The 20,121-nt window shown below is 45.7% G+C and overlaps 1 protein-coding gene across 3 annotated transcripts in view; it reads left to right on the top strand.

Annotated features, from left to right (window-relative positions):
* Positions 1 to 20,121, top strand: part of LOC100749404 (POU domain, class 2, transcription factor 2-like) — a 124,460-nt gene that overhangs the window by 8,923 nt on the left and 95,416 nt on the right. For 2 of the 3 annotated variants that reach the window (XM_012384273.3, XM_012384271.3), the window contains exon 2: positions 17,430 to 17,465. The exons of the other annotated variant lie outside the window; for it this stretch is intronic. In XM_012384273.3, coding sequence (XP_012239696.1) covers positions 17,430 to 17,465 — 36 coding nt within the window. The remainder of the gene's footprint in view (positions 1 to 17,429; positions 17,466 to 20,121) is intronic. 3 annotated transcript variants of the gene reach the window in all.

The following is a 20,121-nucleotide window of genomic DNA, read 5'->3' as shown; positions in this document are numbered from 1 at the left end:
TACACACGTACGCGAACCTACAACACACGGCCATCGACAAATCACCGCGACACGCGACCGACTTTCCTGCGCCTTTCTTTAAACATTCAACCGAAGGGTTTCTGGCCACGTGCCTACTCGGCTTTTCACGCCTCTTCCGTGATACGCGAGACAACCGGTCCATCTTTTGGTCCCCTTTACATTTTACTTGCTTCAGCAACTTGCTAATACGAAATCAAATCACTAGCAATTTCACGTTACACGTAGCAATTTCTACGTAGCAATTTACACGTAGCAATAGTTTCTAACCAACGTTTAGACATTAAATCTTCTTAGATACATTACACCGCGAGACATCAGTCCCGCGTCAAGTTATTCGTCGGTGTCGATCGTAATCTCCAAGAGACTCGTGTGTTTTTCCTCCGCGAAAAGTTCTGACCAGCTCTCGCACGTCCATAACTCTTCGTTACCCGTGGCACCGGTCGAGACATGCAAATTATGAGCGCGAGCGGCACGGCTCCCTTATCCCCCGGCGCAGCCACGATACCATCTCTCTCGCGTCGATGACGAATGCGTCGAAGCTGGACGAGTGATTCGCGCGGCAAAGAGCTATACGGACGTCCTTGCAGTTCGCGGTGCACTTCGGAAAAGGAAATGTACTTCTCGTAATGAAACCTATAATGCCACGTACGGCGAGATAATACGGCGAGCAAGTCGTAGAACTACGAGCATAGACCTTGCTTCACCCACGCTCTTTATTCCACTCGTTCCTTTTCCTTTTCTGTCCGATTTTTTTATATCACGGTTTGGCCATCGTCGAGATATAGTAGGAGATCCGAGATGTTTCATGTAGCACGCGATTCGAGTCTAGTTTTCACGGGTTGCCGGTCTATCTGGTTGTGCACGTGAGAGCGTAGCTTCGATAGCCGGTACGACTACGCGTCATGCATATTCATCTTTATCTCGTCGATCTGGTTGATAATCGACCAGGATATTTTTAGAGAAAATTTTCCAGTATTTTAATGCTAATTTTTCATCCCGCGGTTCGTTTCCTCTCGCCGTTCCATATTCATCACCGGAATTACCAAGCTCGCGATAAACCGTGTGTTTGTAAACCGAAAATAAAATGTTCACCGTTCCCCGGTACACGATGCTCATTATTTTTCATTCCATGCTTGCTGTTGAGTTTTATTGTAGCTCATCGGTCACAAGGATCTGTAGATACCTTCTCTATCTTCCCACGCGTTTTTCGTTGTTTTCATTTTTCTCTATCCTCGGTGTTTGCACCGAAGCCCCCGAGCAAATGGAAATCGCTAATACCAGCGAACTATACCGCGTGCCGCGTTCAGTATGCGAGGCGTGCGCTCGCGGCGCATCGCGCCTCAAGGACCAGGAACGTTTGCGCCTAGCCAGCCGGATAAATGATGGAAATCACCATATTCATCGTATTTGTCGGCACGGTGCGCGCAGCTGAGCCGCTCGCCGTATTTGGCGCTCGCGTATGCTAATTCCGCGGATTGGCAGGCTAGGCTGCGTATGCACGCGTCCGGTTGAAAGGACAAGCGTAATCCTGCGCTCCTGTTCGATCGCGTCGCCGTGAATTATTCCCTAGGACGAGGCGAACCTTGTCGTCGCCAAGGTGTTCCGCTGAGATCTTACATTGAATTTCTATTGGAACTCGTTAACTTAACGTTTGTATGTGCTTTTTGCATCCGACGTAATGTGAAAGATTATTTTCGAGATCTTCTTAAAGGAAGAAAAATTTGCAATCGTTTCTAACACTTTGGTTTTTATGGCTCGAGAGAAGTTGGTTGTATCGAAGCCTTTGGTGTTGGAGCTGTTCAATTTAACTAATAATCAGCGTACGGAAAATAGAAAAGTTTATGAAAGATTACTTTCTTAATCTTTCTTAAAGTTCTTATTTTCAAGCTTTGAAAGAAGTTGTTGGTTCTCGTCAAATTAGCTTATAATTAATCTATGAAAGATGGATAGGGAGACGGATCAAAGGTTGAAGATTATTTTCAAGATTTTCTTATGCAACGAAGATGAAGGAATCTCGAATCGTTTTCAAGCTTTGCGAGAAGTCACACAGTTGGTTCCACTGAAAGTCTCATACGAATTCATCAATTTATCTTATACTTATGTCTGGGAAGCACGGAGACGCGTATCAGACGTTGAAAATTATTTTCTAGCTGTAGACAATGAAAAATCTTAAGGTTTCAATATTTCAGTTTTAAGAAAAGTTAGAGAATTGATTATATCGAAATGGTTGACGTTCGAGTCGATCGATTTAGTTCGAGACTTTAGCAGCCAGCCCATGGAAAGTAGAAAGGGACAGAAATCAGAATAATGTACGGTATCCGTTATTCAATAGACCAATTATAATGGGTGCCTGTTGTCGTATAGCTATCTATCGTTGCGCAAAGACAAATGTATTTTTGATTAGTCCGTGGCGTCCGTTCTTCCCGGCTGTACGATGAAATTACACGTAGAACTTGAAGGCAATTTAAATAACACAGACGATCTACCGACGAAACCATAATTCCACGTCAGACTCCAGCTTCGAAACTCGCTACCTGTTAATCGATCTTATAACAGTGCAAAGACATTATAGAAGTTTCTCACGATTACACCGATGACTCGGATTTTCCTTCGCGTTACATCTCGTTAGTGGTATTGGAGGATCGATAAACGGATGAATCAGAGTTGCGGCTTTGTGCGGGTCGCGTGATCGATTCGAACGCAGATAGGATCCTGTGGGAAGCGAAGCTGATTCCGGATCATCAGCGTGGAATGGAAGGACGACCGTATCGAGCATAAAGACACAGGAAACAGGAATCGATGGATTCCGCGTCAGTTGTGAAACGTAGCCGATTATCATCCGATGGAATTCGTTTGTAATCCTTATGAAGAACGAAGGCCGTGCGCGCCAGCCGATTCTTGGAAATTTCCCTGGCGTTTATTAATTTCGCGCTGTTACGTAAATCAAAAACGAGCTGACACTCGCGGAAATAACGCACGCCTCTGCGATACGCGTTTCGGTTCTCTTCTTCCTCGACTTATCGCTCTCTTTCCAATGAAAAGCTCCAGAAACAAGAGTATCGATTGTTCAACGAAGGAAAGAAAATTCGCCGTACGACAGAATAGTCGAGTAGAGAATATTACGAGAAGAGATACATGTATAGTATCTCGCGAGCCGAAGACAATTGCCAACTATCGATTACGTTGCGTGGTAGACGGTCAAATATTCTATCGATAATTACGCGACCACTCAAGTGATAGATCATTGTCCGCGCTTATTTATCCCGTTCGCGCGTCAATGATATATCGACGATCATCGACCGACAACGCGTTTACCATGCGATTTAATTAAAATCTTTTACAACGGTAGCTGGTCGGTCGCGAGATAGCGGTGCGCTTTTTGCTCGCTGAGAGATGGATACGTTCGCGGAAAAATGGCCGGTTTTTTACCGTGATAATCGTTCGGACGAGGACTCAGGGAGAAATCGACGATGTTAGAAGAATTTTACTTTTAAAAAGCAACAGCAATCTGCGCGACGAACCCGGACGAGTTACTGACTTTCATCGGCCGGTTTGTCGGCCTGGTGATTGCGGGTCGCCGCATCCTGCTGCGGATTCTCCAGTTGCTCGAGTCGTTCACCAGTTTCACGTGATACGCGCGCCATATGTCCCTATGCAAATTTCTATCTCGTGCCCGGTAACGATGCCCGGATATCGACGAATCGTTCGCATCGACATCTGGCAGACTGCGATGGATCCAGTCTTCGTTGATTCTCTGATCGTATAAGCACAGGACGAATAGAAATCGAAACAAAGAAATCGATTAATCATCGACTGATCGTCGATTTGTTTGCAACGAAGTTGGGAGACCGGGGATGATCTATTTCGGGCAAAAATGATCATTGTACGCGTATGTAATACTTGCACGAGGCGAAACAGGTAAAAATGCGTGTGTCTCGCGCGTTTGTTCGTGGTCCTGCGATAATATCTGGGCTCGAAACGGGCTTTATTATACATGGCCGGTTTTATTATTCTCTCGGCGGTTTCGGGGCCTCGTCCGTCTGATGGTTACCGCGTTGATGCGGATTTAATTATATTGTTTCGTGTAAAGCCGGATTCAGATCGCTCGCGTTAATGAGCGATTCCAATCGAAAAGGCCCGGGACGCGTCGCGCTGGCGAATCTTCAGCTCTCGTCGACGCTAACCAAGGTGCTAATTAAAACGAGACTAGCAATCTAGAAAAGTGCACTATTATATTAAGCGTTTGTCAGTCGCCTAACGTCGCGCCAGAATGATTTAATTGCGGTCCACACTCCGTGGGACCATTTCCAATTATCACGATCAACCTGAAACAACCTCAGGAAACTCAATTCGCAATCACTCAAGGAAACGCAATCGCACGAACTCGAATATTCATTCCTTTATTTATGTACACGGTACGATATTTTCGATCGCTTCGCTTACACACATAACGTTTAACATCCATAACTTGAGACGAAAATTGCTAAGTTGATAAGTATCGCGTGATAGTTCTACGAATCAAATGACAGAAGATAACCGCTATATCTCGAGTCTATCAAAGAATCTATTTGAACGAAAATTCGCGCCGAATTTCGTGTGGAATTGCTGGGTAGCGAGAACCGTTAGTATGGCTCCTAATGAATCGGGCTTACAGTATCAGCCGGCGATTATGTAATCCGCAAAAAGAGCTACGTCGGTGGTCGTTTCGAATTTCGCGGTATTATGTGAGTCAGCAAAGCAGAGGTTCGGCGGGAAATGGCGACACCAGGAGTGGCGGAGAGAAACGTAGGATCGTTTTAAGCAAAGATAATGCGAGTCGTAGAGAGAAACACGCGTGGCTAATGCCCAGTGCCGTTTCCTGCCTCATGTATTCAAATTAAACCACGTAACACCGTCATGGAGCCGGGTGTGATGGTAATGATGATGGTAAACGAGACCTATAGACGCCTTCTTCCACTGTCACTGGCCGCTTGGTATCCTTCTCTCTTGCTGGCCGCGGCGCGTCATCTGAGAGCTCGATGACGGTGCAACACACAAGTTGGGCCAATGGCGCGAGCTCGAGCGATTCTTCGTCGGGCTAATGCGAAATTTGCTCGCAATTTGTAGCCTGTTACTTCGGACGGTGCACGGTGTAATTATGCTATTATACACGTTGGCGTTTAGCAAGCCAGAGCCCCGTGCATAAATTGTCGCTATAATTGTCGTCGCTCGGTTTCGTGACCGGGAAACGAATGGTTCGAGGGATTCGAGAAAATCAATCGAGAATGAGCCAGTTGAACGACAGGATAGTCCGAGGCTAACGTCTTCGTAATCTTCTCTCGGTGCTAGAGGATGATTAATTTATGAAAATTGTTGCGATGCCTGGTGGAATCTAAGGTTCGAACGCTTCTGAACATATCAACGCTACGTTGGTTATTCTTATTTTCGAATTTATGTAATCCCTGAGCGACAAGATAGTTAGGCCGCCGTCTTCGTAATTTTCTTGCTGCATATACAACAGTGATTAATATATATAAAAGGAATTATTCATCGAATCGCTTGGCGGAATTTAAAATTCGAATTTTCTAAAAGTACCAACAACAGAATTTATTTTCAAATTTATCGATCCGGATGATTCAACGTTCACTAGACCAAGTCTAACGACGGTAAATTTCTCCTTTCTCAAAAAAAGAAAGGGGAGTGAGATCCGTTTCTCGGGAATGGAGGCCATCGCGATCGCTGTTACCACTTGGTGACAGTCCTGCTAAATGGAGTTGCGCAATCGTCGCCGCTTTGATTCGTCGATATTAAGGAAAGCCGGTGAATAAAAGACAGAGGCCGAGGTCGTTGACCCCCGTGCAAACTAATCTGTCCTCAGAATCGTTCCGTAACAGGCTCGATCCTTCGAAACGCGACCAACGAGCGAGACTCTCCTGTCTGTCTCTCGACTCCTTTCATATTTTCTTTTTTTTTTCTTTTTTACTTCTTCGTTCATTTTTGCTTGGTCTTTGTCTGGAATACAGCGGTACGATTCCTTCCGGAATTACAGGTCGCTCATTCGGAGCCGAGGACGTTCCCTGAGCGACATAATTAAGAAAGACCCCTTAATGTAATTTTAATAACTGGTTAAATAAACATAAGCGTAAGCCAGGCGTAATTTGAATCCGGATGTGCCACGATGAGCGGTTTCGATAAAGCACAATGTTAATGCCTCGGCTTAGGAGGAGAACTGCATCGTCTCGCCGTTTCCTCGTCCCTCGCTCCCTTGCGAATTTTTTTCTTCTTCCACCAACGAACGTCCTCCCTTTCCTTCTCTCTCTCTCTCTCTCTTTCTCTCTCTTGTCTTTTTCTCTACCTCTGTCACCCTTTTTCTCTCGGGAATGGTGCACGGAACGGGCGCGAGCGGTTGCGTGCACTGCGTGCATGCGTGCACAAGCATGTTATTTCGCAGTTTATGCGAGGTATGCTAATCCGACGAGACCATAAGCGCATCGAGCATTCCCCAAATCATGAATAATCAGCCGCGCAAACGGTCTGAATGTCTGCGTTACTTCATCTCTTCGCCTTTCTTTCCTCTGATTTTCTTTTCCTTAAACTAATTGCGCCTTTTCTTTCTCGTTTTGTTTCGTTTCATTTTCCCTTTCTTTGCTCGACGTTCTCATCCGTTTAGACGATCATTACAGAATAGAACGATAACCGGCTCTGTTTTTCGCGTCGAGAATCATTCACTATCGATTACCCGTGGAATTTTTCCGCGTAACTAGCTTTTTTCGTTTCATTCTTTTTTGTTTCAATCGAGAGAAAGGATCGATAACGTCGTTCGATAATTGCTTTCTACCGCGAGTCCTGGCACGTGCAAAGGTTAATTCCGCGTCAATTACGCGTCAATTAGCACATATCGAGGATTCCGCGATATCGATCGTTCGGGATTTTATGACACGCCGATGTCATTCGAACGTGCCGCCGTACCATCGAGATTCTTTGCATACAAAATTATTTAGATACTCGCGTGTAAGTCGATAATCTTTTTCCTAGTCGAAAGACCTTCGGTTTTTGCTCGAACGACACAGCATCGCTGAACGTCGATAAAAATGTTTCTAGACGAGAGTGGTATCTTCCATTCAAGGATAGAACGCTGGAATTTCTGTGCACCATCGCGGGACAACGGCGATAAATATCGTCAAAAGAATGTCGATTTTTCTTCGTCGATTGCTTTTCCCTTTCTTCTTCGAATTTCGTTTTCTCGGACGAACGCTTTTATCATTTCAACGAAGCTTCTTACCGCGTTTCCTCGTTGCCTGCTGACATAATAAATCATCGTCCACTCATTTTTACACAATGATCTTGATGAAGCCCAGGTGCTGAAAATTACCAGTCAAATTTGTAACTACACGAACGACAGCAATGATACGCTATCCATCTTTGCACCCTCTGTGCTGCTTTATCGAGATGAAAGCGTTAATCGTCGCCGACTACGAAGGTAGACAGCCTTATTAATTAATGATAAACCACAACGTCATCCACGGTGGTCCAATTGTTGCTTTTGTTTCCATCGTTTACGTAACGCAACCCCGACGATTGCAATAGAAGTCGTGTACATAGACAAATGACGCTACTGTTATTATATCTCGTACGCTTGTAGGCGCACGTATCGTGCATAAACATCGGTTTAATGATCTTAGATGGTCGTTGATTATGCGGGCATGTTCGTACATTAACCTACACTCTGCTACACCAACGTGTATCCCCGCTTATCCGTGCTTCTCGCGCACTCGCACTGTTTCGCGCCTTCCTACCTTCTATACGAACCGTGTGACATTTAGTTATTTTAGTTTTCTCAGAAATATTTCGAATTCCGCTTTGTCCATATTCTAGAAATTTGCCAAAGTTAAGTAGAACTTAGTCGATCCGAGCGAAATCAGAAAATCGCGCTTAACCTCTCACGTAAGACTGTGGTCAATGAGCAACATGTAGATATTAATCGAGTTTGAAACGCACTTATCGATTTATCTATGGTTCCATGTTGTATTTTCTTACTCTTTTGCGTTCGAAAGGAACGATTTATAAAAATATTACTCGTATTCGACGGATTGATGCGCGATTACGGACGTGTGACAAAATTCTGACGATTTTTTGAAGGAAAACGAATGGAATAGAAACACGATCGGCGAAACCGCATCGAAATAGTCCTGTTTCGTAATCGTTATTACAGGTGATGGTCTTGTAAAGCACCATGTATCATCCATAAACATAAGTCTAACGATGTAGATGGCAACTGATTAGTCGGCCGTGTTCGTGCATTACCTTACAGACGGCGCATAATGCGGTCGCTAGATTACGCGTTGTATACACGTATGTACATATAGATATCCTGGATTTTTCTAACATGCCAATGGTGGCTTCCCCTAGGTCCGCTATTGTTTACGCTGCTTTAATTAGCCCGTTAATGCGACCGGGATATAGCCGCGGGCCCTTATCTGATACGTTTCCGGCGAATCATGGGAATTATTTCCGCGCATGCAAATGCCAACGAAAAGGCGAATCGAGTTATGCTTCCGGCACGATCCCACCGGACGATAAAAACGAGCACGCGTGACTAAGGACGCGCGTTTTCATTCCACTTACAAAGATCTTCATTTTGCCGCTACAAGCGTCTACATATACATACATACTTTCTTTCTATCGTTCGTTATTTTTCTTTTAATAATTTCCAAACGATTACATCCACCGTCCGAGAGACATCATACGGTGAGAGTTTGATAGACTAATGGAGGACGAAAGGAGATCGTCGTTTGATTTTGACATTAGGAAAGTTCCTAATGTGGAAGAGATTGAAAAATGAATTCACAGTCGCCTTATTCTATATAGTTTATTACGATGTGTACGTTAATGACCGAATCAAAATCGAGAGATTAAGAATCGGTGACTGTACGAAACAGGCCGGACAATCGAAGCCCACTTTCACGACACACGGCCACACGACCAGAACGTGTTCCTCAAAGGAACGCGGCTATTTACGCGGCTTCGTGTAACGACGATTACGTTTGAAAGGCCTGGTTACGACAAAAAGGAGACGGGGCAATTAGAGTGGCCGAACGCAGCCGCACTCCCCCGTTCTTTGCGCGATCATCTTTAGGATAATATCGTTCGTACACACACCGGCCACATATTAGGTGACTTAACGAGTTAAGCGTGCTTAACGGTGCGTTGAGTAGTTCCTTGGGATTAACTGGCCGTGCCTAAACGCGCTAATACATTACTGTACTCGACCGTTCAGAAAGACAGAGGTAATTAACCCCGGTGCCGTCGTAAGTGGCCATATTTTAAGGTCCAGTTGCACGTGTCTCCTCGTCACTTCTTAATCAATTCAACGACTTCGTTTCGTTCCCCGATCTCTGATCCGATTTTACCGCCGTCTCTCCAATTTTATAGGAATGTTTGCATTTGTCCGCTTCCATATGCGTGATTCATCGTCTAGCTTCGCGTGTACGCACCATTCCATTGTACCGAGTGCAAAGGGCGGAGAACGATGCTCGACCGAGGCCAATGTTTGTCGGTAATTCTCGTGAAAAGGGGTGGATCGATAGGAACTGCAGCTACACCGGTCGATACGTGTCACGCTTGCCGCGTGGGTGCTTCGTGGATGAAAAAGGGAATGAGAATTTTGATAGGATTCTGACTGAATTCGTGTAAACGTTTTTCCGATACTACACCGTCCGTGAATAAGCTTCGTAAATTGACAAGGAACAATCTTAGATGCGTTCGAAGATATTAGGTTAGTATTTAAACGCATTGAGCGTTTCAGTCGGTTCATCCGGTGGACTGTAAATTCATTATTCTTACGCATTTGATCTCAAATTTTCAAGATCATACGTTCGAGAAGTCAGTTTCAATTCTCGCAAAGGAGGCTCGTTATACGAGAATTTACCATTAAGAGATAGCATTTTATCTCGTCCATCGAACTGGATTTGAATTTTAAAATGGCCCTGCTGCCAATTATGCATCTCAGTGAACAACTGCGAATTCTAGCATCGGAATCACGACCCGTGTGCAACATTAATCTTTAGTTACACAGACGGTTAACGATACCGACAACCAAGCAGGATGGTTTTTCCCCAGATTCGTCTTCATTACCGCAGAAATTACAGACGTTTCGCGCGTAATAGACGGAAAATTAATCCCGAGAGTCCGTCGCGTTTTTTTATCGCGAACGAGCGCTGCGCCGGTCTCGCTTTGAACACGAACACCGTATTCGAACCAACGCGTAATTTGCATCACTTAGGTATGTTAATATCGCGCTTACCGACCGCTAGAAGAGGCTAGTGAACGCGGACCGTCTGTGGCCGCGAAGAAAACCACGAAGATTCACCATTTTGCATAACCGTTCCTCTCATTCGTTCGTAAGTAGCTGGATAGACGCGCGATCAGCGTAAAATGAAAATGAACCACGCGTAAATGTAGTAAATTACGCTTTTCCGTTTCTCTGTTTGCTTTCCACGTCGGTAAAAAGGATCGGACACCGTGCATTTGCGGAGAGTAAAGCTACGAGACCATCAACGCGACCACCGTTGCGATACTCTCGAAGAGACCGATCCCCTCTGGTTGGATAGCACGCGAAACGTAGCCGAGATATTCCCGCGAGGAGATCGATCTCTGTCCCAGGATGGTAGAGATCGTTGGACCCGAGTTTCCTCCTATTGTCGAGTAGCGTTCATCGAGTGGTTCGCCACCTAAACTCACCACTGGCACGAAATGCGTGTCTACCACCGTGCTCGTTTACTTTTTTGCTCGGCGTAACTCTCATTTTGATCAATTTGAGTTTTTTGCCGGACCGGTGACTTTAGCACCGAGCAGGCCTCATCTCCGCCTCGCCACCTCCTGCGCCACGCTCGTCTCTTTTCTTCCTTCTCCTTTCTCTTCGCCCCTTTCTTCCCCTTTCTCTTCCGTTCATCTTTTCTTCCCTTGCTCGCGGGTTCTTTCATTCGTCGAACTTTCGAACATGTTCTTTCGTACGTACTTACGCCAATGTACGTACTATGGTCAACATTCGCTCTCGACTTCGATGTTTGCTCCTCTTCGACACGCAATGCTACGATCGAATTAGCAAACGCGAAAATTTAACCAAAATTCGAGTGTCTTGTCTTTACGAGTTTGCGTAGTATGTTACTGTATTTTTAGATACTTAGAAAGGAAACGCGAACTAATTTCTTCCGTTACGATATTCATCCTACGACCGATTCGAAGCGAATTTTCACCAAGTAAAAGTTTGGTATATTCTCTTATCAACTGTGGCCGTGCCGAATTTTAATAGGCTAAACCTATTTCCTATAGCGTGCACGTACTTCTTCCATCGAGTTCCAGTGACTCATCCTACGCGGTTGAAGTTTCCGTGACGTCCGGAGCTATACGCTACTGGACGTAACGCACCGAAGTGACAGATTGTTAGCCGGGGGCAGGTCTGATAGTCTTCACCCCCGTGTTCATGCGGTTAGAGGTTTTTTTCACTCGCGATTTTACGTCGGTACGTTCCATGAATTTGATGGAGAGAAATTTGTCACCGTTCCACTCTTCTCTTGTCTGGCTGTTTCAACGGCAGGTGCACGGTTAGAGCAGCCTCCGGGCTCTTACAAAGGATTCTACGACAAAGTACATTAAGCACGGATAAATTTAAAAATAATCTTCAAGCACTTTGAGAAAGCACATGCTCTCTCACTCTGTTCGTAGCCGCGAATGATCAAATGATACCGAAACGAGATACAAACGACGCGAACGCACACGACGAAAGAAAGACTCGGTCGATCCACGAAACACGGATATAAAATAGTCTGTCCCGGTAATTAGCGGTCGTCAGAGAAGCTACAAGGCCTTTCACTGCGCAAGAAAAGAGGAGTTACCATCTCTTGATTACTAAATATCCATAACGATCCTCTTGGCTCTGATTAACCGGTACTTCGAGTCATCGGGACCACCTAAGCCTTCCTCGCGAACGAACGAACGAACGAATCGTCCACGCTACCCTATCTCGACGAAACTTTCTATCATCTATTAATCGATACCATCTTACTCAACACGTACGCAACGTACATAGACGCGCGAATCGCTTCGGATCTTCGTCGTTTCGAGTTAGACGCACGGAACTCGCGTAGCTAATCGTAGAATCGTACGTGACCGATCGTCGTTGGTGCTCGAGCGATTCGCGCGGTAAAACACCGTGAACGGAATCGTCCACGACACCGAGCACGTTGTCGCGTGTAACTCGCGCGTCGTCAGCCAGGCTGCACGTAGCAGCTCGTTCCTGATACGTGTCTGTCGATCGATTAGCCAGCGAACGTTTGTTATCCGGCGCGAACACCTAGCCACGGTTCGTTGACGGTCGTGGGAGACGCGTTAATTTACGGGGCAGTGAATGAGCCACTATGTGTGCGTAGGAAACTTCGCGAAACAGTGTAGCTTTTACGAGGATCGTGTAAATCTTCCTTCGCCTCTGTCTGCGTACCTCGTTACAAAATGGTACGTGTGTATTACGGTGAACTAATCCGCGAATAGTTAGAGCAGAATCTTTTGTTTGCACACGTTGGGAGTGATTTGGTATTCCTGCCTGATGAATGAGTGATCTGATATTGTACACACGTGTGGTTCGCGTGATTTCGTGAGAGTGGTAATTACGGTTACCGTAGAATTAGACGTGGCGTCGGAACAGCGACGATCATTGAAGATTGTTCTCTATAAAATTACGAAACTGAATAGGTTTCTCCTTTTTTCTTTCTTTTTCCTTCTTTTTTTTTTTTGTTCTTTTTTTCACGATTCTCCACGACGTGTCATTTCGTTTTGATAATGAATCAAGGCGGATAGAACAGTAGATGGAACCCGGAAGCGGGTTCTCCGACTAACGAATGAACAACGCGAACTATTATTCGACTCTAATTGATGACGGTTCACGGGCTGTTTCGTATTGACGGTCATCGATAATCCCTAATGATTCGAATGTTGCCGGTACCGCTGAGGGGCACGAAATCGAACACCGACAGACCCGTGGCTCTTTCAGGAATACAAACACCCGGTAAACGGATTGATAGAATGGTTATTACTCAAACGCATACCGTCGATTCATCGATAAACTTCCGATCTCTGCTCCAAATAACGTTCCACTTACTACGACCTGTTACTTTCTTCCTCGTAGTCTTTCGTTCTTACGATCGAACCGTTCCCAACAATGCGCTCTAATAAACGATTCAACCGTCGACATGCCCGCGAATAATTTATCGAAACAGTACACGTTGGATTACGTAGGATCGCATAGGTCGTTGAATTTCCCTTCGCTCGGAGCGCATTGAAATTGCAACTATGATCTCTCATAGACAAACACAGCGTATCTATCTGTGTGGAAAAAAGTGGAGACTTTACGAGCGTGCCAGTCGGCAACAAAGCGTAGAATTCGCAGGCAAAAAATGAATCGAAACGCGATCGGTTAGGACAGCGACTGTACGACTTGGCTTGCAAGTTCTGTAGTCACGGTGGCCCTGATACGCGCGGCGAAGCGACGCGTCACAAAGATGGTTAGTCCTGACTTGAAGATCCTTAAGGCGAATCGTACACGGCGGTTTCGATCGTTCCTTCCTTTTTCCTCCACCTCTTTCTTGTTCTTCATCTTTCATCTTCTTCGTCTTCTTTGTCCTCTTCTTCTTCTTCTTCTTCTTCTTCTTCTTCTTCTTCTTCTTCTTCTTCTTTCTCTCACGGTTGAAAAAGAAAGCTCGAAGTACAAACGCACCCGCGCTCCGATGATTAACAACCGGTACCGGCGCATATCTCCGGGGCCCGGACGGTGCTGGCTAATCGATTAATATACGATATCGAGCGCGCGCGTCCCACGGCCATTGTTTGTTGTTAATTACACTGATACATCTATTCGAGAGAGAAGATCGCCGTGCTCGCCGCGTATTCGCCGCCACGACCGCCCGTCGTCCGGCATTCTCCAAGCCCGACAGGATTTGAATCTAACTTTTGACACGTATCAAGCGGCGTCTCTTTTCTCTTCAACTTTCTCTTTCTCTTTTCGTAGTTACTCTTTCGAGAACGAGCAAGGAGGAAGGCGAAAAAAAAAAAAAAACGAAGAGGAGTGGTATATTGAATCGAGAGTATCGTACATCATCCATCGTTACGAGTTACCCCGCTGTCATTGTGTTTGTTACGCTAATCGGGTGTCAGAAGACGCGATACTAGTTTTGACAGGATTATTTCGAGGATGCGATAATCTCACCGGTTATCGCAATGAATATTCGCATGTATGCTATATGTATAAATATATATTCTCGACCGAAGCCTTCGAAACAAAGTTGAATGGAAAGTAAGAGGAATCGTTGGTCTCGTTGGAACGTTTTCAAACGCAGCGACGCCAGGTGATGGATCGCTCGAAAATACAGTTACGTCCCGCGAAAGCGAAGCCAGACGACTTCCGGGGACGCGTGTCGTGGGTCAGGCACACTCGTTCGAATTCCGTTTCACTTTCCAGCCGGGGTTAACAGCTAAATCGACGGCTAATTGCCAGGAAACCCGATGAGAGCACGAAGATGAGGACGAGGATGAAGGTGGTTCGATGATGCGTGGCTTATGCGGCGTGGTGTCGCGTTAATTACCGAGCGTTAGGCCAGGCTCCTCCCTCTTTGCACGCGGCTAGATGGATGGATTGCTTAATACTTGTCACGCCTCGCTAATTAACATTCAGTCATCTCCCTCTCGGAAGTCCCTCTTCCCTCCTCCTCCCGCTCTTCCCTGCCCCGCCGCTGTCGAAAGAGGCGAAGCAAGCCGCGGCCACGACACCAGGTGGAAAGTCGTTTAATATTTATCGACTATCGCGTGCGACCCCGTTGGCACCTTCAGGGCCCAGGACGACCGGCCACGATGAATTAGAATTCGTGATGGCGCACCGCGGTTCGCGGGAAATATTAGAATACGACGCCGCTACTAACGGACAAACGATTACTACTCATCCAAACGAAACTCCGTCTTCGAGTACATTGTGCTCGTTTTTTTTGCTTTCGCATACGGTCGATGAACCTCTCTTTTGGAAAATCGTTTTTAACCTGATTTTGTTATATCTGGATATAGCCTGGTTAGCGCTATACCAAGGAACTGTACATCGTAGTTATTGAAAATAAATAGAAGTGGAGTTTAAACGATCAAGAAATGTTATTTGCCTGGTATAATATTCACTTTTCAATCAATCGAAAACTCACGGTTTTCCTATTTCAGAAGACTGCTTTGAAAATAGCTAAAAGAAAAATGATTACTATTCCAAGCTGAAGACAATGGTAATGAATGTTTGCTACGATAGATTTATGAACGTAAGTGATTAAATAATCAGTGGAAGGAGCCGTAAATCTTATTAAGGAAATGTTATGTTATAGGAAAATGATTCAAGTGAATGGTATTCACAGTCGCTCTCGTCCTGTGCCATCGACGACAGGTTCGACGGAATACCAGATGCAGAATGTTTTGTCCCGTTGAATCTAATCTGTACTTTCGATCGCGCTGCCAGCCGGAGGACCCTGTCCGTCTCCATTATTATACGTCCCTTACGTGGATGACTGGCTGCGAGATAATATTTTACGAGAGTCCCAAGATTCAACTAAACTGTGTACAAAAATCGTCAAACCCTCGGAACCTGGCATTTCACATTTTCGAGTATCGAGTGTCTTTAAAATAGAAATTCTCAAATCTTTGACTTATTAAAAATCTTCTGTGGTGGACGGTGAGACGTGTTGTTGATTAAAATAATAACGAGACGACTTAATTCGATTAACTATATTTACAGATATTGTAAAATGTAGAATACAAAGTTAATCGCAAGCGTTGCTCGCTTGATAATATTCCTTATAAGATTGCGCGATACTGCGGTACTGATACTAATTGTTATGCTGATTCGTTAGACTGATTCGTTATATTTTTTCGCTCGACTGGCTAACTTCTGGAGAACATGATCGTCTATTTATACTCGAGGAGGGTACCGAAAGGTTTGAACTTATCGCTGGTCGTAGGTTGCACGTAGCAGCGAAATTGCTTTGTCCAGACTTTGTTTGTTACATTATGTACGTCGTACACAACATGTACCTCTGTGGCAAAACAACTATGTGAGGCATCTTCGTATCGGAACGTCCTAAGACGCATATACCGCTACACGTCCTTTTTACATTTAATCTTAACCTTAGCGTTCTTATCTGAGATTTCCGGCTGTGAGCCGTATTTTTTAATTGAGAATTTTATCAGCAATAAACGTAAAAGTGTGATACGTTTGTTTGATATTCGAATGAAACGAAATGAAATTCTCGTAGTTGCTATCCCTAGGAAATATTTGACGCATTTCGGTGGGTGATCTACGATCGATCGTATACATACGTCACCGCACTGCGGCATCTAATGAGGCTATTAACACGCGCTGCACCACCAAAGGAACTTCGTCGAGCGTTTATGACATCCGATGACCTACCTAGCGGCTTCTATGAGAACCTCGCGATCGCCTTGAGTGAGACATTTACAAGCTTCAGGCTAGGTCGATCTCGTCGGCCTAGCATCTGTCGTCTGTAGACACGTGTCGTTAAAACTTTTGCGTGGTTTTCCAGCCGTGTAACATTCGTTTCGACGATTCCGGATTTGCAATTAAATCGGTGCGCTCCGATTCCGCGAATCGCGTGAATATTTCACGAGCCTTTGAAACTGTAAACGCATTAACCATGTAACGCTGGATCCTTGATCGTAATCTTCGCATTGTATTCTAAAAAAGGCCGTTTAAGTAAACAGCTGAACCTTGTATCGAAAATTCCTGCTATTCAAATAACGGGTAAAATTTGATTATAATTCCATCGCACGAAGCGTCGAATGAAGATATTACGTGGTAATCGATGTAATACTTGGGCGCGCGATCGTTAAAGCGCAAATTGCGAGCAATCCCGTTCGAAATTACTTAACGGAGAAGACAGAGGAGTGTAGTCGAAGGCCTTTATTAGTGCGAACGATGCTTCGCTTAGAATCGAGCAATCCTGGCAAACGCGTGTATGCAAATTGAAAAAGATAATGACCGTGGTCGTGAACGAGCGCCAGCGCAATCGTGCTCTCGAGTGTCGTTTCGATCATCTGACGATTATAGCGAAGTTATTACACGAACGGAGGGGATCACGGTCGTTTTCAAATTGTCGTGAATAAACGATACGAATGACTGCGTAATGATAGCTCGGAGGCAAGAATGCGAATGCAGGTATAAGAGCTGCTTTGGGTTCCTCCGCGTTTATTCTTTGGAAATTTCGCGTTGTTTAGTCATTCGTGATAGAACGTTGTTTAATAGCGAAGAATACGGCGCATACCTCGAACGAAACGTTCCTTAAACATTCCTTCGATCGAACGATTCCTCTGATTTTGATTTTGCTTTGATGTTACAGACTCGTGCGAGCAGCCGGTTGCGGATCGGCCTTACGGTGAGTGACTCATAATCTCTTTTAGAAGTTTGCGACACTGTCTACTATATACTTAGGTTTCTCAAAGCAGAAAAACCAAATTTATCGCGGAACCACTTTTAAAGCAGAACCTTCCGTGGAGGAAAGAAATTGCTACTTCCTATTACGTCTCCATTGAGCGGACCGAACCAGAGAGTGTTGCCGTTTCGTACGGCGAGTTGCGAAAACCGCGCGCCCGCGATGTAACGCCTCCAGCCTCCTTCCACCTTCCTAGCTTGGTTTCCCTTTTTCTCTTTATTACCTGGAAACCGCGGCGTGGTTTATGCAAACGCGTAAATTAGATCGGATTCCTGGAACGACCGTTTCTGATAGAAAGTACGACCTGCCAGGCGATTTATTTTACGTGCTGCCGCCTGTGACAATCGATCGTCGCATTGCTCGAATCGAACCGCTTAAAATCAGAGTGTCGAACGGAAAATAAGAAATTAGAAAAATGACAAACGTTTGATAAGTCTGGCACCGAAGAAAGACACCTTGATAATAGGATATAAAAAGTAGACAAAAATTCATCGTTCGGGGTGGCAGGTTCCTCGAAAATTTGAAGCTGTCCGATTCGATTCGATTCAAAGCGAAGCTCGTTCGGGGTGTTAGTTTCCCTGAGGTACGCCACCTTCTTGTTGACATCAAGCCGGCGACGTTAGAGGGAGGTAAAAAGTCGCGTTGCATCCGGTCGCCTGTCCTCTATGCCACAAGTCGTAAAATTCAGCGTTATGCGATTCGGGGCCTGTGTTTTGTCCCTCTTTCGAGATTATGATTACCCCGGCAGCCACCGTGGCTAATATCACGCAATAAGCATGGCTGCGGACGAGAGAGCCGTCTCTCTTTTCTTCTTCTTCTTCCACCGCCACCACCTCCTCCTCTTCTTTTTCAGCTTCCTCCCTTGGTTTCGTCCCGTTCTGCCTCCTTTCCGCAGGTATATAATATGTGCCACCAAACTCGACTCGGTGTAAACGGGTATCCGGTGGAAATGCATGGTCGCTACGGGACGCGGGGCAAGGGAGCGAAGAAGAGGAAGAAAAAGAGAAAGAAAAAGAAGGGAGAGGTCCATCAAACGAGCCGCAGGACCCTGCGAGGTCATCCTAACTTTCCTGGAGCGACTTCATCTTCACGGTCTATTCCGAGTTCGAGGACTCTGCTGGAATTTCAGCAGCCTCCTACTTCTTCCACCGGTATCGCGGCTCGCGGCTATAATTTTTATTATGCGCTTTATTCCTCCGGTTTCAACGACGCGGGCCCACTGGAATATTTATAGGTCGATAGGGTTTTACTCGCGTCTTATCTCGAAGACCGTAAACGAAGGGGTCGACGATGCTAATGTAACAAATTTCGCTGATCGCGGAACAGCTACGTTGATATGCAATTTTCGTAAACGCCTATTAAAATGTGTAATCGCCTCGGTGATGCTCGTTCTGCATCTCTCGAGGATCAATTAAACGTTTATGAAATCTTCAACCCGATGATGTCCGGGTAAAAAGACATTAACCAACCATGAAGACGGGATCGTTCGGAAAGAGCCGAGCGAGCCGACGCGAAATTTATCAGCCACTAAAACGTCGTTTCGAGTTTAGGTCCCGTAGTTAGGGTGGAAGAAGAGACTCGAGTCAATCGTACGATGACGAAGCACGTGGTAAAACATTTTTCGAGTGCGCCAAGGGGTGGCGACGATTTTCGACGCGGCAGGATCAACAGGTCCTGGTTATGAGAGTGTAAAACGTTTTGAATCCAACCCCTCGAGGGGTATGATTCCTCCGCGCGAATCTCGTCGTACAAAAGGGACGAATCTCGTCCGCGGGGGGTCTACGATCACCCTCCTTCTTCATCGTCCAGCGCTTTCCTTTTCTGCGTCACGTCACACATGGACGTCGGCACGTCGTGTCCTGGGGGTGGCCTGCGACCCCAGCCACGGGGGNNNNCACGGGGGTGGCTGACAGCCGATTAGGACAAGATGGGAGAGCCCCCACGGAAAACTTAAAATAACATCGCTCGATCATCCGGGTGTCTTCGCCGACAGCCAACCAAGCTACTCTTGTATTCAGCTTGTTCCCTCTACATCGTCCTTCGTTTACGTTCCCCGCGACCTCCTCAGCGGGTAGCTTGGGAATCGAGGTCGCGTTACCAGCGATCTGTCTTTAGGACGACCCCGTTCGCGATTGGCCCTTCCTACGTGTTGCTGCGTTTCCTATGCCGCACGTGCATCGGCTATTAATCGTTCTTTCATAGTACAGGAAACACAAGAGGTCAATTTTATAACCTTGAGAAAGTATCGAAATTACATTAACCTTCAATCCAATGCCATTAAAACGTACGTTAATAGTAACGTGGACAATACCAAGTCCTCGAGCGCTTAACGATAGAGAAATCACTTCCATCTACCGTTCGACTGTTCCAGATTATCAAATCTTAAGGTATCAACCTTAAATATCCTACTATAGCATAGAACGAACGCCATGAAAGGTCTCGCGGAACTTGCGTCTTTCCATTTCCTTGAATTCGAATGGAAAAACTCGACGAGTCGAAGTTGAGCACCTCTTCGATGCTCATTACAGTGTGTCCCGCCCCCGGCTGGGGTAATCAGGGTGTGCGGGGGAGTGAGAGGGCGGGGGCTGTGGGTGACCTC

This window comes from Bombus impatiens, unplaced genomic scaffold (assembly GCF_000188095.3).
Source record: "Bombus impatiens unplaced genomic scaffold, BIMP_2.2 scf_0248, whole genome shotgun sequence".
Classification (NCBI taxonomy): Eukaryota; Metazoa; Arthropoda; class Insecta; order Hymenoptera; family Apidae; genus Bombus; species Bombus impatiens.
Note: the sequence above shows the minus strand (reverse complement) of the source record. Positions and strands in the feature narration are given on the sequence as shown.